General features: G+C 49.6%; 1 protein-coding gene across 12 annotated transcripts in view; it reads right to left on the bottom strand.

Moving 5' to 3' along the window:
• Positions 1–23,496, bottom strand: part of ANKRD16 (ankyrin repeat domain 16) — a 197,135-nt gene that overhangs the window by 91,662 nt on the left and 81,977 nt on the right. For all 12 annotated transcript variants that reach the window (XM_069229280.1, XM_069229281.1, XM_069229283.1 and 9 more), the window contains one exon: positions 19,555–19,597. In XM_069229280.1, the coding sequence (XP_069085381.1) occupies positions 19,555–19,597 (43 nt within the window). The remainder of the gene's footprint in view (positions 1–19,554; positions 19,598–23,496) is intronic.

Here is a 23,496-nt window from a genome sequence, read left to right as displayed (position 1 = left end):
CTATTCGCCACTGCCATAGTATCCTTGCCGACGAATCTTCGAGATAAGGTCCAAGAATGGGGCATATGTCAACGTGGAAGTTTCCATATAGTCTCCCTGTATGCAGTTGATCTACTTATCTACCTCCAACCATGGGCTAGAAACTTTACCTCAGGTGTTCCAGCTGTTAGATGAGTTTGGGGCCTATTCTGGTCTCCGACTAAATAAACGAAAGACTCATGTCTTCCTGGCGGTCCGTGGAACAAGCCGACTGTCTTCTTGTCCGAAGGAAGTATCTTGGGCGTGGCCCTTCCGTTATCTGAGCAATCGGATCTACCACGAGATGCAGGACCTCAGGGAGGGTAACTTGGGCCCAGCGACACTGTGGACCAGTGTCACTTTCTGGCGCTCCCTGCACTTGCCGACTATGGCTCTCGTATCTCTTATTAAGATGGTTGTGGTGCCCAGACTGCTATATTATTTTGTTAATTTGCCTATCACCCTGACACCCTCTTGGTTTCGACCACTGGACATGCTGATTAGGAAACTGATTTGAGATGGTGGACTATGACGAGTGGCTTTGACCAGTCAGACTGCCCTGAGATGCCGGGGGGTCAGAGTCCCCGACTTTGAGTTTTATTTCCTGGCAGCCCAGTTACAATGGCTTGCACGGTGGCTCAGCGGGCTGGGGCTATTGGAGCTGGCAGCAGATGGGGGAGATCCCAGCAGCACTGGACTGGTGGTTGGGCTGCTTTTGCCTACCGCACGTGGCATCAAAAGGGGAGTGTTGCTGACAACGGCTCTTGCCAACTGGTGGAGAGTCCTTAGACGAACACACACGGAAGTACCTTACGCTCCAGCTATACCCCTAATGGGAATGCCACACAGCAACCCCCTCTCTTGGTTTACAAAATGACAACTACACTGCTGGGCGACCACAGAGCTGCACACCCTGGGCGCACTGTACAGTCAAGGTTCGCTGATCCTATTTGATGATCTTAAGGAGCAGACTGGTCTGCCTCGCTGGCAGTTCCTGACGTATGAGGTGTTAATAGGATCTATGCGGGCCCTCTGGAAAGGTATTGCGGGTGAACCTCCCACGCACAAGGTCTTACAGATTATGCTGTCCATTGGGTGGGGGGTGGGGGGGGCTCACACTTGGCCTCTTGGCTTTACAGGTCACTACTGGCAATGGCACACAACCCCCTGGATGCTCTACGGGCTAGGCGGGAGAAGGATCTAGATAGACAACTCACTGATGGAGTATGGGACAGGATTCTTGAGTACGCCCCCTTGGCCTCTCAAAACACCTGACTTAAATATATACAATATAATTACACACATAGGACTTACTTAACCCTGCAGCGACTGAAGCTCATATACGGGGGATGGGTTGGGTTGCCCACGGTGCAGTATTGTTGGATGTAGGATTTCGACACATGACATGGGGATGTCCACAGCGGCAAGAATTTTGGAGGGGGGTGGGTCATCCATAAAATCAATCATACACTGCATAGACGACTAGAGACTACAATGGAAACCTGCCTCCTGGGGTTATTCACTCTGCCATGCCCCAAAAAAGTGGGCAACAGATTTGTTGATTTGGCTCTGGTGTTGGTAAGCTTCGAGTATCAATGGCATGGAAACAAGCGGAGGGTCCCAGCCTACAGATTTGGACACAAGATGTCACAAGGTGGGGTAAAGCGGAGGAGAGATCCTTGAAGAGGGAAGAATGCAAAGGGATGAGGCGCAGACCATTGGCCCCACTGTGGTCAGAGGTGATGGATAGCTGGGAAAACAGTGCTGCGGCTGTCAAGAAGTATGTCATTCAATGTATTAGGCATTATGTTATACCTGCTTGAACTTCATTTGAAATGACAATAAAATAAAAGTAAAAAAATAAATTTAAAAAAAGTACAAATGGAGCCAAGCAACAGGGGTAAGCCTCAGCATGCCAGCTGCCGGGGGGGAGATGAGGAACTTAGTCCAATTGATGCGGTATCCAGAACGGTCCCCAAATAAGTCAAACACTTGTAGTATTCTGTCAATGGTAAGGGTCAGTTTAGTGATAAAACGTAGCACATCATCTGAGTAGAGGGAAATGAGTTCCTCCCAACCCTCATCACTCCATTTTTCCCTAAGGAGTGGACCTTGACGCACCCACAAGCGGCTCTAGTGCCAATGTGAATATCATATGGGACAGAGGGCACCCCCGTCTCGTGCCCTTCTGTAGGGGAGAGGGGCAGGACACCACACCATTGACCCTAACTTGTGCCAGCAGTCCCTGGTACAGGAGTCTGACCCAGTGACAGAAATGGAGACCAAACCCCAAACCTGTTAAAGCGGCAAAAATGTAGCTCCACTCAATACTAACATATGCCATTCTGGCATCTAGGGCTGTAGGCGCCCGCTGCTCAGCTCGCAGGGACCGAGTCATGTGTAGTACTCCATGTAAGTACTGCAAGTTAAGATGTGTGCTTCTATGCGGCATCAAACCAGATTGATCCGGATGAATTACCAAGGAGAAGTCCTTCCTCAGCATAGTGGTCAAGGTTTTAGCCAGCATTTTGGCCTCCACCTTCAATAGGGAAATGGGCCAATACGACCCACAATCTGATGCCAGCTTCTCCTGCTTATGTATGACTGGGATAGTCACTATTACCTGATCTTCAGGTAGGCCTCCATTTTTACGCGCCTCACGGAACAGGGCCAGCATGGGTTCCTCTATTTTGTCTATCATACCCTTATACAATTCAACATGTAGGCGAGTGGGACCCAACGCTTTCCCCTATAGAAGGTCACAAATCACTGCTCCTATTTCCTCAGGTCTTCCTCCAGATTCGGCCTACCCTCTGCCGTGTGCATCTTTAGATCTATGTCTTTAAGGAAGTCTGCATAGTCCTCTGCCGTCATAGTAGTTGTGGATGCATATGGGCGTTCGTAGTGCGCAGCAAAGGTACCAGCTATTGCTGGACTCACTTTCTGATGGATGCCTTCAATATTAAGCACCTCCAATACCTAGTGACACTTTATGTCCTGTTGACCCAACCACGCCAGCAATTTGTTTGCTTTGTCACCCAAATCATACAGTCTGCGTTCTGTCACTAATGCATAGCTATGGGTCTTGTCCTCTCCCAGTGCATGTAACTCTGCCCAGCGCAGTTTAAGTAAATGTCGAAGGTCAGCAATGTCGTCTGTCAGGAGCTGTGCTTCCAAGGACACTATGTCTCGCTCTATATCCTCATACTGTAGTGTCTTTTCCTTCCTCTTACCCCTTATTAAGGCTTGTCCAAGAACTACTGTTTCCCACAAAATACACGCTGAATCTACTGTCCTGCATTTTCTCTGAAGTAGTTCTCTGCCCCTTCCTTAAGTTTCTTTTGAACATCACTGTCTCTAGAGATCCACGTACTGAGCCTAGGAGCCAGCTTGAAGTTTTGAGCTGGGCCCCTCTGCGACACTACAAGTGAGTGGTCAGAAATTCCCCACAGCTGGTGTCTTGCGTCACTAAACTTGCCTATGTGGAGCTGTTGGGTGTGAATATGATCTATGCAGGAAAAGCTCCTGTCAGGTGCTGAGAAGTATGTGTATTATCTTTTATGAGGGTTATGAGCACACCACAAACCTATCGGGCCTATTGCATCCGTGAAGGACTGCAATGGACTACTTTCAGGCTGGGAGCTGGCCTTACTCATTCTATTAATTCCCGGGTCTGCCACTGCATTCGTATCACCCTCAGAATCAGAAACCCAGGCGGCATCTCAAAAGCAAGGCATTTACCTCTGATAGAGCTGTCCCATTAAGACGTGGTGGGATGTATAGGGAGCAGATATTTAGATAATACCCCTCAGTGCCAAATATCGGCCAAGGAGGTCTGACCACGTTTGGCCAAGTGTTAAAGGGAGTTACATTCTAATAAGAACACCCATTCCCCTGGCGCTGGTTGAATATCCAGCATGTGCCACAAGGACATACTTGAATCTATCTAGGGCTTTATAATAATCTCCTTGAAGATGAGTATCCTGTAGTAGCACTACATCAAGGGACTGGCAGCGGAGGCACTGAAGAACTATTGTGCTCTTAATTTTGCTTCCCAACACACTGACATTCCATGTCAGTATATTTAAGCATCCCTGTTTCTGGACCTCCATTGGTGGAGTAAATGAGTGGGTATCTGCCCTCATCTCACCTGGGATGCCAGGCCCTCAAGGCCCAACCTCGCACAGTCTGTAAGGCATATCAGTGTCCACTCGTTTCACGTCTTGCGAGAAAAAAGCACACATAACAACAAACAAAGTCCAAACAAGTACCCCAACCGTACATATCACCTCCTCCCTGCCACCACACTAGACTTGCAGAGTGCTGATTACCCAGAACAATCATAAATTACAGTGGGTAGGCTAGTGTTACCACACCAAGTTATAGTAGACAGCGCATTAGTGGATTATTACATCTCTCAGAGCAGTCATTTAGGTTTGGCATCTACTTGGTATACCCTCATTACTCCCATCCCTCCCTCCCTCATCTCCCACCACAGGATGCACACCACTCCATGTCTATTGGGCGTGCACAGCAGTCCACCTCTGCCACAACTCGGTGAGCACCCCCAAGTATCTCCTTTGTCACTTTGCATTCCACCAGCTTTCACCCCCTTGAGTGCAGACATTCATTTATTTCACCAACAACCTAGAAGGGAAATTACAACAGATATAACACATATATAGCGCACTGAAGGACTGTATAAATCATGGGACACAACCCCCATGCTATACGACTATGTGTATATTGGATCTTTCCATGAACAAGAAATTAATTTTGCAGCGTACACATTCAGGTAGTGGCATGTATAGGTCCGCATGCATTGTAATGTTACATAATTTTGACAGCAGGTTGATTAGCCTTGTTTGTCCTTGTAAGGCTGACTTTGAGGTCCTGCATTGATAAATTATAATAGGTACGTCATGAGAAAAAATAAGAACTTCTCATGATGCTGCAAGTGTGGAGAGTCTGATGGGTAGGTTTGCAGGAAACAATGAGATGCTGGTACAGCACAGAGGTGATTGGTAGCCCGTTTGTGAGCACTGGGCTGTGGTGAATCACAAAATTGGGATGGATCTTAAGATATGTCCTTTTTCATCTTTGCGAGGTAACGCAAAAGATAAGGGACTGTAAATATAATGGTGATGGGATGATATGATAGATTATAGGTGGTCCTTACAACCCTGGCGGATGGTGTTAAAGCAGCGGTAAGACCGCCAACAGGCCGGCGGTAAAAATTTCGGAATTACGACCGTGGCGGAAACCGCCAACAAAGACAGCCACTTTAACACTCCGACCGCCACGGCGGTACAAACAAACAGCTCGGCGGACACCGCCAACAGACAGGCGGAGGACAATGTACCGCCGACACTATTATGACAGGCCAATCCGCCACCTTTTCCGGGGCGGATTCACCGTGGACAAAAACACGGCAGAAACAGGAATTTCGAAGGAAAAACGCTCACCTCTACACACTCCACGAGGAAGGAGGACACCATGGAGCCGGAACTCCATATTCTTCCTGCGCTAGTCTTCCTGCTCCTGTACCAGGAGCACCAACACCAGCGGCGAAGACCACGGTGAGTACTGCACCTATGACATAGGGAAGGGGGGAGGCAAAAAACAGGGACACTCACACGCAACACCCCAACCCCCACCCCAACCCTCACCCACTACAACACACACACCAATGCATATTGAAACATTACAGTAACACCCCCAACCCACCCGGAAGAATGCAAAGACAAAAGGAAATGAGTGTAACCATAGTAATATATCAAAATTCAGTAAGCAGAACTATATATATATATATATATATATATATATATATATATATATATATATATATATACATACACACTATTTACAAAATATACACCACGATTAGTAGTCCAGGTATAGCACCATTCATAGTCCGTGGACCACTGGGCCCAAAATGCATGGGCGAGGCCCACACAAGATACCCGAACAAGACGGAGAGAACACTGCAGGGGCATCAGATAGAAATAAAACAGGCACCTCAGGGGGAAGGGAAAGGGGGGGGGCACCTCAGCCGGATGAGTGCACGACGCCAGATCCACGAGGGGGCTCCATGCCCATTGATGTATGCTGAGGAGTGCAAAGCCACAGTCTCACAAGTCTCTACAGTGGGTGGTTTGCCCACTGCTGCATCTTGGGGAGTGCAAAGCCACAGTCTCTCAAGTTTCTACAGTAGGTGGTTTGCCCACTGCAGCATCCTGGGGAGTGCAAGGCTACAGTCTCTCAAGTCTCTACAGTGGGTGGTTTGCCCACTGCTGCATCCTAGGGAGTGCAAAGCCACAGTCTCTCAAGTCTCTACAGTGGGTGGGTTGCCCACTGATCAATCCTGGGGAGTGCAAAGCCACAGTCTCACAAGTGGATAACAGTCTCCACTGGTTCTAGAGGGGGACTGGTGCCCAGAGTGCTTCATCCTGTGCAGGACAGAGGTAGTGGATGCATAGCTCCACTGGTTCTGGAGGGGGACTGGTGCCCAGAGTGCTTCATCCTGTGCAGGACATTGGTAGTGGGTGCATGTCTCCACTGGTTCTGGAGGGGGACTGGTGCCCAGAGTGCTTCATCCTGTGCAGGACAGAGGTAGTGGATGCATGTCTCCACTGGTTCTGGAGGGGGACTGGTGCCCAGAGTGCTTCATCTTGTGTAGGACAGAGGTAGTGGATGCATGTCTCCACTGGTTCTGGAGGGGGGCTGGTGCCCAGAGTGCATCACTCACCCCGTGACGGTCCCTGTTGCGTCAGTGCCCCTGCCGCTCATGGGCTAGCGGTGATTGACTTGGCGGTCCTTACCCTGTTCAGCGGTGCTTGCCCTGTTCAGCGGTGCTTGACTTGGCGGTCCTTGCCCTGTTCAGCGGTGCTTGACTTGGCGGTCCTTCATTGGCCAGCTGGGCTGGGGCTGGCGGTTCTTCATTGGGCAGCTGGGCTGTGGCTATCGGGGTCCTCCTGGGCAGCTAGGCTGTGGCTGGCGGGGCCCTCCTGGGCAGCTGGGCTGTGGCTGGCGGGGCCCTCCTGAGCAGCTGGGCTGTGGCTGGCGGGGCCCTCCTGGGCAGCGATGATGGGGCTGGCGGTGGCCTCCTGGGCAGCGGGGATGATGGCGGTCCTCTCTGCCGTGCTGCTCCTCACTGACTTGACGGGTTTCTTCTGCCCCTTCCCCTCCTTGGGAGGGGTCACAGCTGAGTCCACACTCCCCCCGGGACCCCTGTGAGCGGCTTGGGTGGCTGGAGTCTTCCCCCTCTCCCGCCGGGCACTGGCCAACTTCTGGTGCTTCACAGGGGGGGGACTGGCTGTGCTGTTGCTCCGTGCCACACTGGCTGTCCTGGTGGCCGGTGCACTCCACATACCTGTCACAACAGGCACCACTGGTCCCGTTGATTTTGTGGCTGAGGTGCTAGTTCGGGACCTATGAGTTGGACGGGGGGTGGTGGGAAATAGGTTAAGGGTGGACAGGAAAAGTTGCTTGGACACACTGGGACGGGTAGCTAGAGGGGGTTTGGGAGTGGAGGAAGAGGTGGTGGTTGTAGGAGGTGTAACTTTTGTGGCTTTGGGTGCAGGTGCATGCGCTGGAGGTTGTTGTGAGGTGGATGTATGTTGGGTGTGTGTGTGCCTGCGTTTCTGTATCTTGGGAGGGGGCGTCACAGACACACTGGGAGAGGACACAGGGGACGTGTGAATGGTAGTGGGGGTGGTGACTGCACGTGAGCGGGGTGTGCTGGTGGGTGTGCTGGTGCGGGACGTAGTGGCTGTAGTGGTAGTGCATGCATGTGTGAGTGTAGACGAGACTGGGAGGGAGGAGGGAGACGAGGGGGAGGGGGACACAGTGGAGGCAGTGGATGTTGGTGTGTCTGTATGTGTGTGATGCTTGCGTGAATGCCTGTGGGATGTGTGGTGCTTATGTTTGCCTGAGCTTCCCTTGTGTGGTGAGGTGTGTGCAGGCTGGCCTGATGGTGTGCTTGGGATAGGCAGAGATACAGGGGATTGGGTCTGGGTGGAGGAAGTTGGAGGGGGGAGGCTAGACACAGGGACAGTGACTGCCATCAGTGCTGAGGCCAGAGTTTGAAAGGTTCGATGAAGGGCAGCCTGACCAGAATGAATGCCCTCCAGGAATGCATTGGTTTGTTGCAACTCCCTTTCTACACCCTGGATGGCATTCAAAATGGTAGACTGCCCAACAGTGAGGGACCTGAGGTGGTCAATGGCCTCCTCACTGAGGGCAGCAGAGGTGACAGGGGCAGGGGCAGGGGCTGAGGTGCCTGGGGCGAAGGTGATGCCCACCCTCCTGGGTGAGCGGGCACGGGGCACACGCTGAGGGGCTGCTGGGAGGGCGGTGCTGGTAGGGGGGGTGGCGGCTGTACCTGTAGTAGTGGGGGAAACAGATGTTGCCGCCACCACAAGGGATCTCCCATCGGAGGACGTGTCTGTGTCGCTGGTTTCAGCTCCTGTCGCCGCCGTGGTGCTCCCCTCGCCCTCCGTCCCACTGGTGTATTCAGAGTCCGTAGTGTGGACCTCCATGGCCATGTGGGATGCAGCTCCCTCGTGCTCCGGTGCCACTGCTCCTCCCCCTGATGATGCTAATGCACACAAGAACAGGGAGAGCGCAAAAAAAGGGGGGGGGGGGGAAACAGAAGAAAGACATGTTGAGTGCATGGCTTACCGCTACCGTTGGCGGACATGACAGACACAGCAGCCCCCTGCACTACGTCACGCTGTTGGGCACTACAGTGCAATTCCTGGGAAATGGCCTACAAGGCTATGGACGACATCTGCACACATAGATGGCAGGTGCATGAATAGCTGTACTTGGCACTCTACAGAGGTGGGGTGGGGGGCCACAGGGACATGCCTTACGAAGGGGCCTAGCCTACGGAACTCGCCCTGGCCTAGGGAAACCAACAGCCCTCCTCCCCCACCCAGACCCCTCCACTGCGCGCAAAGTCAGCTGAATGAGAGTGTACTCACCCTCTTGTGTCTGCTGTGATGCCCTCAAGCGCCCATCCAACTCCGGGTAGGCCACCGCCAGGATCCGGAACATCAGAGGGGTCATTGTTCGATGGACACCCCTCCCACGTTGGGAGGCCATCCCCAGCTGAGCCTCCGCCGTCTTCTTGCTCCAGCGGCGAATGTCCTCCCATCTTTTACGGCAGTGGGTGCTCTGTCTGTGGTGGACCCCCAGGGTCCAAACGTCCTTGGCGTTGGCACGCCAAATATCCTTTTTCTGGTGGGCGCTGACCTACATGAAATGTACAGGGGAAGAAGAGAAGTCATTACCCACTGCGCCGTCAAAGTGAGTGGCCCCCATCCCTACCCTTGCCATGTGGCACATGCACCCACCGTCTTTCATGCACTCAGAACTCAGCCCCCTTCCTTCTTACAACCAGCCCTCTCCACACAGGCATAGCCCATACAGCATGCTCCCTGTGTACTTACCTTTTGGTCTGGAGGACCGTAGAGTAGCGTGTACTGGGGGAGGACCCCATCGACGAGCTTCTCCAACTCCTCCGATGTGAAGGCAGGGGCCCTTTCCCCAGACCCACGAGCCATTGTCTCTTCCAGACCGAGGTCACAGCAGCACTTGCAGTGTAGGTCCTCTCCTGTTGAAGATCAAGTATCGAGTGATTGAACAGACAGAAAATGGCGGTCACGTCCGCGGCGGTCACATCCGCGGCGGTGCGTACCATCACCACCGGCGTACATCGTCATTGGCTCCTGGGACCCATAGAGTCCAATGTTAACCAATGCAGCATTACGCCGTTGTCTTCGACCGCCTACCACGACGGTGTACAACGCCAGCGCAGTTACCTCACATCCCATTGTCCCACTTTACAGGTCAGGCAGTCGCCATTTCAGGGGCCCACATGGCCTAATTACCAACTGCGTCACACATACCTAGGCCTAGTCTCAACACACATACAGGCCAGATTTTGTGTATGAATGGTGTTCTGTGTAGACTGTGGGTACATATCTCTGAGTTGTTTGACTCTGTGCTCGCTGTTGTCCTTCATTGGCACGTCCGCTGGGACATGTGAGGAGATGGCGGAATCCTCCGGTGTACCGACCGCTGGTGGACCTGTCGACAATGGAGGAAAGAAATTTGATAATCACCTACAGGTTTGACCGTGCCACAATCCAGGAACTGTGTACCATTTGGAGCCAGACCCGATGTCAGCAATCCGCCATCCCACATGAATCCCCCCTCAAGGGCAGGTGCTATCAGTGCTCCATTTCCTTGCAAGTGGATCATTTCAAACAACTGTGGCCATGTCATCAGGGATGTCCCAGCCTATGTTTTCCAACGTATTGTCCAGAGTGTTGTCTGCCCTGCTGAAACACATGCGGAGCTACATAGTTTTCCCTCAGGTGGAGGATTTGCCTACAGTGAAAGGTGACTTCTATGCCCTTGGACATATCCCCAACATCACAGGTGCCATTGATGGGACACATGTGGCATTGGTACCCCCCCCCCGCAGGAGTGACCAGGTGTACAGGAACCGGAAGAGTTATCATTCCATGAATGTACAGATGGTATGTTTGGCCGACCAGTACATCTCACATGCGAATGCCATGTTCCCTGGCTCAGTGCATGACGCACACATCATGCGGAATAGCAGCATCCCTTATATGATGGGTCAACTCCAGAGGCACCGTGTGTGGCTATTAGGTGACTCTGGTTACCCCAACCTGTCATGGCTACTGACCCCCGTGAGGAATCCCAGGACAAGGGCAGAGGAACGCTACAATGAGGCCCATGGGCGAACTAGGAGAGTGATCGAGCGGACCTTCGGCCTCCTGAAGGCCAGGTTCCGGTGCCTCCATATGACAGGGGGATCACTATTCTACTCACCAAAGAAGGTGTGCCAGATCATCGTGGCCTGCTGTATGCTTCATAACTTGGCTTTGCGACGACAGGTGCCTTTTCTGCAGGAGGATGGTCCAGATGGCGGTGTTGTGGCGGCTGTTGAGCCTGTAGACAGTGATGAGGAGGAAGCAGAGGAAGAAGACATGGACAACAGGGACTCAGTCATCCAGCAATATTTCCAGTGAAACACAGGTGAGATTACATTCCTGCCTACTACATGTACTTTTTACACTTCTGCCTCTATCCTGTCCGTCAACTTCACCCAGTGTATGGTCACTGAGTTGTCACTTTCCCTTACGGTTTCACAGGTGTGGGTCCCAACTTGTGTCATCTGCTTAAGATTCCTCATGGACTAGAGCTGTGTGACATAGGTATGTTGACATTCCTATTTCCTGTAAATTTTGTCACTGTAATTGCAAATACACTATTTCAAAATCACAGACAGACTCCAGATCTTTTGGTGCTTTAGGCGTGTTTATTTAAATACAAAATATTGGAGGGGGGAAGTTAGGTGAGGGGTGATGGCGGAGGAGTGTCCATGGCAGAGTCCAGTCTATTAGTCTCACAGGTGCATTGCCCATATGGGCATAGGAAGTAGAGCTGGGGCAGTTTCAATATGGACAGGGTGACAAAGTGGGACAGTGGGCTGACAATCAGGGTGGTCTAATTTCTTGGCGGGGGTCTTGGCATCGTGCTCTGTCTTGTTCCTGGATCTCAGGGACCGTTTGCGGGGTGGTTCTTCCTCTGCAGGGGGTGGGGTGCTGGTGTGGTGGTCCTGTGGCGGTGCCTCCTGTCCACTAGCGCCGGCGGAGGTGATGGGCAGTTCATCGTCCATGCTAGTGTCAGGGGCCCCTTGTAGTGCCACAGTGTCCCTCCTGGTGTTGAGTATTTCCTTCAGCATCCCTACGATGGTGCCCAGGGCGGAGCTGATGGTTCTGAGTTCCTCCCTGAACCCCAAATACTGTTCCTCCTGCATGCGCTGGTTCTCCTGAAACTTGGCCAGGACCGTTGCCATCGTCTCCTGGGAGTGGTGGTATGCTCCCATGATGGCGGAGAGGGCCTCGTGGAGAGTGGGTTCCATTGGCCTGTCCGCCCCGTCGCACAGCAGCCCTCCCAGTTACCCTGTGTTCCTGGGCCTCCGTTCCCTGGACCGTGTGCCCACTGCCACTGCCCCCAGGTCCCTGTTGTTAGGGTGGTGGGTTATCCTGGGTTCCCTGTAGTGGGGAACACACAGCTGATTGACGTGTCCTGGGGACGGAGGTATGAGCCCGCTGGGTGGGTGCTGTGCTGGTGTTAACAGAGGGGGGGAAGGTCTGTGGTGGCCTGTGCCTGTGCCTGTGTGAGGGGAACCGACTGTCCCGAGGCCCACAATGGTCCGGGCTGGTCATCTGGATCCAGCTGGCCAGAGCTGCTGTCGTCACTGTGGGCCTCTTCTGTGGGTGGAGTGGAGATGTCTGGACCCTCCTGTCTGGTGACGTTGGGTAGTGGTCCTGCAGGGGTGTAAAAGCATGATTATTGCATCTGTGTGTGTCATGGTGTGCAATGGGTGGGTGACCGTGTACCCCAGTTCTGGCATTCCTGTGTGGGGTCTTGTGTGATGATGGTTTAGGGGGGTGTATGGGTATGTGCAGTGGGCAGGCTTTAGTGATGGGTGTCCATGCTTTGTTGTTGCATGCAGGGCTTGGTGTTGAGATGGGTGGTTTGTGATATTGGTACATTAGTGAGGAGTTGGAGTGATAGGGGTGGGGGCGATGGTGGGGGTATGTGATAGCATGCAGGTAGGGTGGGGATATGGTAGTTAAAGGTTTGACTTACCGGAGTCCATTCCTCCAGCTACTCCTGCGAGGCCCTCAGGATGCAGAATCGCCAAGACCAGCTCCTCCCACGTTGTTAGTTGTGGGTGAGGAGGTGGGGGTCCGCCGCCAGTCAGCTGAACCGCCTGGTGGTGTCTTGATACCACGGAACGCACCTTTCCCCGTAGGTCGTTCCACCTCTTCCTGATGTCGTCCCATTTCTTGGGTGTTGTCCCACTGCGTTGACCCTGTCGACCATTCTTCGCCATAGCTCCATCTTCCTTGCAATTGAGGTGTGCTGCACCTGTGCTCCAAATAGCTGTGGCTCTACCCGGACGATTTCCTCCACCATGACCCTGAGCTCCTCCTCCGAAAACCTGGGGTGTCTTTGCTGTGCCATGGGGTGGTGTAGGTGATGTGTGTGTGGTGATAAGTGTGGTGATATGTAGTGGTGTGTGGTGTTTTGTGCGTGGAAGTTGTGTGGGTGATGGTGTTGTGTGCCTGTGGCTGCTAGTTTGTGGATGGTGGTGTCTCTCTCTGGCCTTCTCTCTGTAATAGTGGTCGTAGGGGTTTGTGGGTGATCTGGGTGTGTGTTTTATATTGCAATGGGTGTGTGGGAGTGGTGTGTGTATGTGTCTCAGGTGTATTTCGAATTGTCCAATGTGGCGGTGTTTTGTAGAAGTGTGTGTATTTTGAGCGCGGCGGTGTGTACCACCAATGGAATACTGCGGTTGAAAGACCGTCGCGTGGATTCGTGTGTCGTGATAGTGTGGGTGTATTTCTGTTGGCGTGACGGTGGAGGTTTTGTTTTCGGCAGTTTATCACTGACCTTTGGTGTGGCGGACTTGTGTGGGTGTCTGAATTTTGTTGGATTCCGAGATGTGGGTCATAATAGCTGTGGTGGAATTCCGCGGCCGCGGCGGTGTGTTGGCGGTCTTCTGCACGGCGGTAAGCGGCTTTTACCACCAATGTTGTAATGACCCCCATAGTGTGTTCCTGATGAAGGTGTTTCATGCCAAAACGTGCGTTGAAAGACCTATACGCAAGCAACAGTTCTGAATAAAAATGATAATATATTTTTAGGAATATAATTGAATTATTAAAAAAAAAAAATGTAAATATGAATCCTGATGTTTAATATGATTAAATGACTGACATATTGGAGAATCATGAAGACGTGTTGCTACAAGGAAAAATACATCTTTTTAACATTAGTATGAATGGAAGGTAGATAGGTGTTTTATGCAGTGTGCATGACTGTAGATGAGATGAAATGTGATTTTATAAGAACTGAAATTTTATTATCATTGAAACTGAGATTGAAGACATTTAGGATGTACTACCTGGTTATGTGATAGCAATGCTCCGTGTAAGAAAGATGCTATACAGAAAAGGATTATATTACTTACCCTGTAAGCATATGTTTGTGTCATGTAGTGCTGTAGAATAACCTGCTCAGCATATTTCTGCCATCTAGTGTTGGGTCAGTGTGCACAAGTTGTGTTTCCTCGAAGATGTTGTCAGATCACAAGGTAAAGTGACCCCCTCCTTTCAGTGATACTGCGCATGGGCATCCACTCCATTGTTAGATTGTTTTCCCCGCAGTCGGGTGAGAATGGAGTGTGAATATAGTGTTAGTCAGAGATGTCCATTCATGTGAAAAGTAATGAAATACTACAATGGCCACAAGTGTCCAGGGTGGTGGGCAGAAACATGTGAATCTATAGCACTAAATGCCAAGAACAGATGCTTACAGGGTAAGTAACAACCTGTTTGATGGCATGTGTAGCTGTAGATACACATGCTCTGCTTACACTGTACAGCAGTGCCGTCTCAAAAGCGGTGGCTAACACGTGGGTGTTGCAGTTGTTTGAAAAAGAGTACGAAGCACAGCTTGTCCAACATTTGCTTGCTGCTGTGCGAAAACATCCACACAGTAATGTTTAGTAAATGTGTGGATCTGACCATGTGGCTGCTTTGCAGATGTCAATTAATGGTATATTACCCAAAAAGGACATAGATGCACCGATGTTTTGAGTTGAGTGTGCTCTAGGAGGTATGGGTAAAGTTCTTTTAGCTTTACTATAGCATGGTTGGACACATTTGATTATCCATCTTGATATACCTGCTTTAGATATAACCTTCCCTGTATGTGGAGGTGAGAAAGCCACAACGAATTGCTTAGTCTTAAGGAAGTCTTTAGTCTTATCAATATAGTACATTAATGCTCTTTTAACATCTAAGGTGTGTAGAGCTCTTTCAGCAACTGAATCGGGCCGAGGAAAGCAAACTGGTAGCTCAACCAATCGGTTCAGGTGGAAAGTTGAAGCCACTTTTGGAAGAAATTTGGGATTGGTACGAAGGACTACCCTCTCCTTATGCACCTGAAAAAAATGTTCTTCTAAGGTTAATGCCTGAAGCTCACTCACCCGTCTTAGTGAAGTGACTGCCACCAAAAATGTTACTTTCCAAGAGAGAAACTCGACTGGACATTTATGTAAAGATCCAAATTGGGTTCCCATAAGTCTGGTAAGTACAATATTAAGATTGCAAAAGCATTTCTCTTCCAACCGGGAGGTGGGACGGGAGAGACATGAAAGGAAAGACCTAATATAATTAGGCACATATGCCCCTGGGGTGGGGGGGGGATCAAATACCACAAGACACCAGAGTTTCTTTTTTTTCTTTATACTTAGGGGAGCGGCCCCTTGTGCAAGGGCTGTTCCCCAGGAGTGGAGGGGGGGCAAAATATTTCTAGGCCTCTTCGCCCTCCCCCCCCCGGAGGCAGATAGGTCTAATATAAAAAACCTATCTGCCCCCGTGGTGGGGGTATTGGGGGTCAGAAACCTCTAGACACCAGGGATATATATTTTTTTATTTACTTTATGTTTTTATGTATGGGGAGTGACCCCCTTAGGCAAGAGTCGCTCCCCTGGGGGTCAAATTGTGTTTAAGCCATTTATGCCTATTTTTGTTAGGCCAATCTGCATTAAATGGGGGCAGAAGCCACTAGACACCAGGGATTGGTGTATGTGTGTGTTGTGTTTGGGGGGGCAGCCCCTTGGGCAAGGGTAGCTCCCCATGGGGGCACATTACTGTTGGCCATATCTGTCCCCCTTTGGGGCAGATTGGCCTATTTTTGGAAGGCATAGCTGCCCCCAAGGGGGGGCATTAAGCCCACTAGAGACCAGGGAAGATTTGTTTTTCAAAATAAGAGGAAGGGGGGGGTATGGCCATACCCCCAACCCAAATACATGGGGCCAAAGTTGTTCTGCCCACCAGTGGGCAGATTGGGCAATTACCCCCGACCCACACCCTGGTTGGGCAGAAAGTCTACTAGATGCCAGGGAATAAAAATTAAAAAAAATAGTGGGGTGGTGGCTACCAACATGTACGGGCCTGGTTATGCCCCCATCCCAACTGAAGGGGAGTCTTTCAGCTCTCCTCGCACACTAAAACATCTTAAGCAAGCAAGAAAGAAGACATTTGATTATTTTGGGTTTTGGTTTTACATTTGGGCCGTGAGAGCTTGGTAACTCTTAAAATCGTCCCACTTGGAATGGTGAGGGCTGCACTTTTTTTACTTTGGGACGCTGCCATGCAGAAAAATCCACAAGACCTAAACACATCGGAAAACTAAACATCTGGTTGATTCCAGGGTGGTGTGTTTCACATGCACCCTGCACCATTTTCTTTCCCACATTGCCCTGCACACCTTTGCTGGAAATCACACATTTTTCCGACATTTTTGTGATGGAACCATCCGGAATCTGCAGGAATGCACAAAAATTCCTACCACCCAACATTGTCTCATCTATACCGATAAAAATTATGCTACACTTGTCAGCCTAAAAATGTTTTTTTTTTCCAAACTGCCCTTTTGGAGCCGCTTTGCTTCCCCCTCAATTTCAACATGTTTTTGGCTCTTCCTTGTCAAAGGCACTTGGCCCATTTACACAAGTGAGGTATCATTTTTACCGGGAGACTGAGGGAAACGTTGGGTGGTAGGAAATTTGTCCCGGTGTGGTGATCCCACACAGAACTGTGGGACAAATTTGATTTTTTTAGCTAAATTTGAGGTTTGCTGAGGATTTTGGGTAAGAAAACACTGGGGCATCCACGCAAGTCACACCTCCCTGGACTCCGTCGGGTGTCTAGTTTTCAGAAATGTCTGGGTTTGGTAGGTTTCCCTAGATGGCTGCTGAGCCCAGGACCAAAAACGCAGGTGCCCCCACCCCGCAAAAACAGGTAGTTTTGTATTTGATAATTTTGATGTGTCCAGATAGCGTTTTGGGGCATTCCTGTCACGGGCGCTAGGCCTACCCACACAAGTGAGGTACCATTTTTATCGGGAGACGTGGGGAAACGCTGGTGGACGGAAATTTGTGGCTCCTCTCTGATTCCAGTACTTTCTGTCACCGAAATTAGAGGAAAAAGTGTTTTTTGGGCCAAATTTTGAGGTTTGCAAAGGATTCTGGGTAACAGAACCTGGTGAGAGCCCTACAGGTCATCCCATCTTGGATTCCCCTAAGTGTCTAGTTTTCAAAAACGTGCAGGTTTGCTAGGTTTCCCTAGGTGCCGGCTGAGCTAGAGGCCAAAATCCAAAGCTAGGTACTTTGCAAACAACAGCTCGGTTTTCTTCGGGAAAATGTGAAGTATCCATGTTGTGTTTAGGGGCATTTCCTCTCGCGGGCGCTACGCCTACCCACACAAGTGAGGTACTATTTTTTATCGGGAGACTTGGGGGAACGCTGGGTGGAAGGAAATTTGTGGCTCCTCTCAGATTCCAGAACTTTCTGCCACCGATATGAGAGGAAAAAGTGTTTTTTTGGGCCAACTTTCGAGGTTTGCAAAGGATTCTGGGTAACAGAACCTGGTGAGAGCCTCACAAGGCACCCCATCTTGGATTCCCCTAGGTGTCTAGTTTTCAAAAATGCACAGGTTTGTTAGGTTTCCCTAGGTGCCGGCTGAGCTACAGGCCAAAAGCTACAGCTAGGCACTTTGCAAAAACCACATCTGATTTCAATGTAAAAATGTGATGTGTCCATGTTGCGTTTCCTGTCGCGAGCATTAGGCCTACCCACGCAAGTGAGGTATCATTTTTATTGAGAGACAACACAATAAACAAGTGTTATTGCCCCTTGTCTTTCTCTACATTTTTTCCTTCGAAATGTAAGACAGTGTGTAAAAAAAGACGTCTATTTGAGAAATACCCTATAATTCACATGCTAGTATGGGCACCCCAGAATTCAGAGATGTTCAAATAACCACTGCTTCTCAACACCTTATCTTGTGCCCATTTTGGAAATACAAAGGTTTTCTTGATACCTATTTTTCACTCTTTATATTTCAGCAAATTAATTGCTGTATACCCGGTATAGAATGAAAACCCAGTGCAAGGTGCAGCTCATTTATTGGCTCTGGGTACCTAGGGTTCTTGATGAACCTACAAGCCCTATATATCCCCGCAACCAGAAGAGTCCAGCAGAGGTAACAGTATATTGCTTTACAAAATCTGACATCGCAGGAAAAAGTTATAGAGTAAAACGTGGAGGAAAATTGCAGTTTTTTTCACCTCCATTTAATTTCTTTTCATTTCAGCTGTTACTGTCTGTAGGAAACACTTGTAGGATCTACACAAATTACACCTTGCTGAATTCAGAATTTTGTCTACTTTTCTAGCTTTCCGGGATCCAGCATTGGTTTCACACCCATTTCTGTCACTAACTGGAAGGAGGGTGAAAGCACCCAAAAAAATAAATCGTAAAAATGGGGTATGTCCAAGTAAAATGCCAAAATTGTGTTTAAAATTTGGGTTTTCTGATTCAAGTCTGCCTTTTCCTGAAAGCTGGGAAGATGGTGATTTTAGGACCACAAACCCTTTGTTGGTGCCATTTTCAGGGAAAAACCACAAGCCTTCTTCTGCAGCCCTTTTTTCCCCTTTAGTTTAAAAAAACACGAACTTTTCGCTGTATTTTGGCTAATTTCTTGGTCTCCTTCAGGGGAACCCACAAACTCTGGGTACCTCTAGAATCCCTAGGATGTTGGAAAAAAAGGACGCAAATTTGGCGTGGGTAGATTATGTGGACAAAAGGTTATGCGGGCCTAAGCGCGAACTGCCACAAATAGCCAAAAAAAGGCTTGGCACCTGAGGGGGGAAAGGCTTGGCAGCGAAGGGGTTAAACCAGTTTAAAAAACAACTCTCAATGATTTCAACAATATCATTGGTGGAATTAAGAAAGTGAAGTGGTTTTCATTATCAGTTACAGTTTCGGTTGCAATCAATACAATTAAGACAGTTTGTAATGTTCAAGTTCTCACCAGACTGAAACAATCAGTCTGGGTGCTTAAATCCCAAGCAGTTCCCCGCCATTTTGTGACACGCTTGTAGCTGCTCTTACAACTTGTAGAATTAGCTCTATTGCCTCTTTTGGCTAGCAGACCAGTTGATTCAAGAGGTTGGACCTGCAGTGCAGTCCACTGCATGTTAAGGTCTCTATGTCTAAAGTGTTCAAGAAGGGTACTGACAGAATATAATTTCCCTTCAACAGCTGTTTGCTCTCCTCACTAATGGTGTTTATTCAATCTGTAAACAGCAGTGCCCCACTTAAATAAAAAGCTGAAAATGGAAGGAACCTGGACAACATAAACAAGAGAATCAAAATTAGCTGGATTAGGGACACTTGCTAGTCAGCCACTATGCTATACTGGTGCAGACAAAGTGGGGCAGGGTGAGAGCTCACTTCTCTGTGCTTGGGAATACAAATGACATCAGCTTCCAGCATCTCAATTCGTTTATTAGCCACAAGCCATAACCTTCACAAAAACACAAATGCATTTAAAGGAGAACACAACTTACTTTCTTAGAAGCACTTCCATAACTGACAAACAGCCATGCATTGCTAGTTAAAAAGAGAACACAGGAGTTAATGGTTCTGGTTAGCACTCACTTAAAACAGTTTAAAGTTGAAATATCATTTTAACTGTGATTAAGACATTACTTTTTCTTTCTTTTCTCGATTTGTAACTTGAATAGCAGGCAGGACTATCTGCTGCTTAGTAGTACTTTCATCCTTCCTTGAAATATGGTGGTAGACCATAAAATGGACATAGACGAAGTTGTGGAGTGTGAAACATCGTAGAAGATACCACATAGCATGAGATGGTCTCCCCACAAAAATAGTGTACAGGTGCCACAATTCACCAGCCCTTTTTGAAAACGCAAATAGTTAATGCTGTTCATCTCAAAGATCATGCAGCTAGCGTGCTAGGCGGTGGTGTGACCTGGAAGCAATGAAAGGAATGCTGAATGGCTCTTTGGAGGGCATTTACAAAAAACACATTTAGCAGCTTAATTTATACCACTAATTCATGGGCACCACTACAATGCCTGCCCGACTCCTAATGGGTGCAGCAAATGACATGATGTCCAAGCTGGAGCTGCGCTAGCGATGGGAAATTCCAGTGCCTTCTTTCTGTCAAATTGAGTCACAATGACCATACTGCCAGTGCCTGCAAGTCCCACACACATGAAGGCTGTTGCACCCGCCTGTGATTCACTGAGAGCCAAAGCACTTACATATTGTGAATGGTCCATAGTGGAACTTTTGCTGAGGCTTTTGGACATGGGTGAGCATGTACCTTTTATGATACGTAGGTCAGCAGCAGGCACTGTGTTGCCACTGTAATTCTTGAGTCTTTTCAGGTCAGTCAATCAGTCAATTTCTATAGCACAGCGAATCACCTGGAAGGGTATACAAGTGCCGTCAAACAACCAGGTCTTGAGAGTTTTTCTGAATTCTGCAAGACAGGCTGAGGTCCATAGCTGCAGGGGGAGATAATTTCATATTTTCTCTGCCAGATAGAAGAAGGAGCGCCCTCTGCTTCTGCAGCTGCGGGGGATGTGGGCGACTGAGAGGGACGCAGAGCATAACTGACTGGAGGGTTAGTGGAAGCTCAGGTGATGGTTGATGTAAGCGGGTCCCTGGTTGTGTAGTGCCTTGTACATGTGGATCATCAACTTCAAATGGCATCTCTGCTCTATATGCAGCAAGTGGTCTTTTCTGAGGTGGGGGTGATGTGGATTCATTGAGGCAGGTCGAGGATGAGTCTTGCTGCAGTGCTCTGCATGGTCTGGAGTCTCTGTAAGAGGTGCCTGGTTATCCCTGCATAGAGAGCATAGCCACAGTCCAGTTGACAGGTGATCAGGGGCCGTGTGAAGGTATGTCTTGTGTCCTGGGGGAGTCATTTGAAGATTTTTCGTAGCATGCATAATGTGGGGAATTAGGGGGAGGAGACTGTGCTGATCTGGTTCTTAATGATCAGCTTACTCTCCAGGATGATGCCAAGATTTCTGGCGTGGTTGGTCACTGTGGGTGATGGTCCTAGTCCCTAAGGCCACCAGGAGTTGTGCCAGGGAGTGGTTTTGTTGCCGAAGATCAGTACTTAAATTTTGTCCATGTTGAGCTTCAGGCAGTGGTCCTCATCCAGCTGGCAAGGCTTGTCATGCACCTGTGGAAGTTGGTTCTGGTGGTAGTAGCATCTTCAGAGAGGAAGAGAATGAGCTGAGTGTCGCCTGTGTAGAGTATGATGTTAAGTCTGTGGGATCTGACGATGTTGGCCAATAGGGTCATGTAGATGTTGAGGAGAGTGGGGCTGAAGGGTGAGCCTTGAGGGACGCCGCAGATTATGTCCTTGGGTTCGGAGTTGAAAGGTGTTAGGCGGATGTTCTGTATTGTTTGGGAGAGGGAGGAGGCGATCCATCGGTGCGCATCCCCTTGGATTCCGATGTGGTTCAGTCCTGCGAATGGAGTGTGGTGGGATACAGTGTTGAATGCTGCTGAAAGCTCGAGGAGGAACAGTGCGGCCATTTCTCCCTGGTCGAGCAGGGCTCAGATGTCCTTTTCAGTAGTGTTTATGGTGGTCTTGGTACTGTGGTTGCTGCAGAATCCACCCTGCGAGCTGTCGAGAAGGTGGTTCTGCACCAGATATTTAATGAGTTGCTTGTTGCTGGCCTTAGTTTAAAGGGGAACAGGGAGATGGGGTGGTAGTTTTTAAATTTGCTTGGGACAGCCGGCGGTTTCTTGAATAGTGGTTTGATCTCAGCATGTTGCCAGTCTTCGGGGAAGGTGTCTGTGGTTAGTGAGGTTTTGAACAAGGTGGTGAGTTTGTGCCTGATCCTGTGGCTCCTGAGGTTGAAGATGTGGTGTAGGCAAGGGTCTGTGGGAGCTACTGAGTGAACAGAGTTACAGATAGTGGTGGTGTCCTGGGGGTGAGCTGGTTCCATGTGGTCAGCAGGCAGTCGGTGCTGACTGTGGAGAAGGATTGAGGAAGTCTGTAGACTTTGACAGGGGCTCAAAGTTTTTATAGATGGTGGTGATCTTGTCGTGGAAGAAGTTGGTGAGGTTGTCGCAGAGTTCTTGTGAGGGAGTGATGCTGTTTTCTATGGCTTCGGGGTTGGAGAACTCCCTGGAGATGTTGAGGAGTTCTTTGCTGTGGTTGGAGCTGGATTAGATGCGTGCATCGAGTGCATTCTTCTTCGATCGGTGGCAGAAGCTGAGGGAGGTCTTGAAGGTGGTCCTGGCAGACGTGTCCTTGCTTGCGCGCCATTTTCTTTCCAGGCGCTTACAGTCATGTTTAGGTGTTCTCAGTTCTTTAGTGTACCATCTGGCGCTGCGTGGCGTGGAGGAAGGAGGTGCAAGGGCTGGAGATGTTGAAGTGGACAATGTAATGGTCGGTCTAGGTGAGTTTGGTGGTGTGACTGTACTTAACCCAATCGCTGGAGGTGTAGACGGGGTCCAGCATGTGTCCTCCGGTGTAAGTGGGGTTGCCGACGAGTTGGGAGAGTCTTGTTATTCACGTTGTTGAGGACGTTGGCTGTGTTGTGTCATTGAGGTTGTCGAAGTGGAAGTTTAGGTCACCGAGGAACATGTACTCATGGGAATCTATGGCGAGCAGAGTGATGAAGTCAGCAATGATATTGCAGAAAATGTTGCATGGTGCTGGGCGTTTGTAGGTGGGGGTGCCTCTGATGGTGAACTTTCCATCTATTTGGAGTTTGAAGTTCAGGTGTAGCACGGTTGGGATGGCACTGTCCGTCGTGGGGGTGCACTGGATTGGTTCTTTGTGGATGATAGCAATCCTTTCTCCGGGTCTGTTGATGCTATCTCAGTGTGTAATCTTGTACCCGTTAGTTATTGTTGTGGCGATGTCGAGGTGGATGAATAGTTCAACCAGGTCTCAGTGATGAAGACTATGTCATGGAGAGGGTAGTAAGAAGGTCCAAAGGTCCCTCAGCTTGATGGAGTGTTTGCAGAGCATGGGGACTTTTGGTTCACTCACTATGCACTTTTGCTGTGTGGCAATGCTCCGGCCACCATTAAGTAGGTCCTGGGAGGTGGGAGGGGTGCTGATTGCCGATGGGTGGGCTTAGCGGGAGTGGAAGCAGAAACAGGCAGAAAGGGGCAAGAGGGGGAGAATAACAAAAGTGGCAAAGAGGAGATTAAGGAAAGAGAGGCAAAGAGGAGTGAAGCAGGCATTCACCCAGTAAGCAAACCAAAAGAGAATCCAGACCAGCACAGAGATGAATCTTCATTCATGAAATTTAATTCTGGATAAGGTTACAGGAGACAAACTCCATCCACACCAACAGGAGACTGCTCTTCACCAACTGCCAAGTGGAACACTCACCAGTGTTCCAGGCAAGAACAAAGAAAGCCAAAGTGGGTGGGGGAGAATGGAGCATACCATAGTAATACAAGTACAGATAACAAAATACAATTGTGGAGAAAAGGAACTAATA

Source organism: Pleurodeles waltl, chromosome 4_1, assembly GCF_031143425.1.
Source record: "Pleurodeles waltl isolate 20211129_DDA chromosome 4_1, aPleWal1.hap1.20221129, whole genome shotgun sequence".
NCBI lineage: Eukaryota > Metazoa > Chordata > Amphibia > Caudata > Salamandridae > Pleurodeles > Pleurodeles waltl.
The sequence above is the reverse complement of the archived record's forward strand: the minus strand, read 5'-3'. Positions and strand labels throughout refer to the sequence as shown.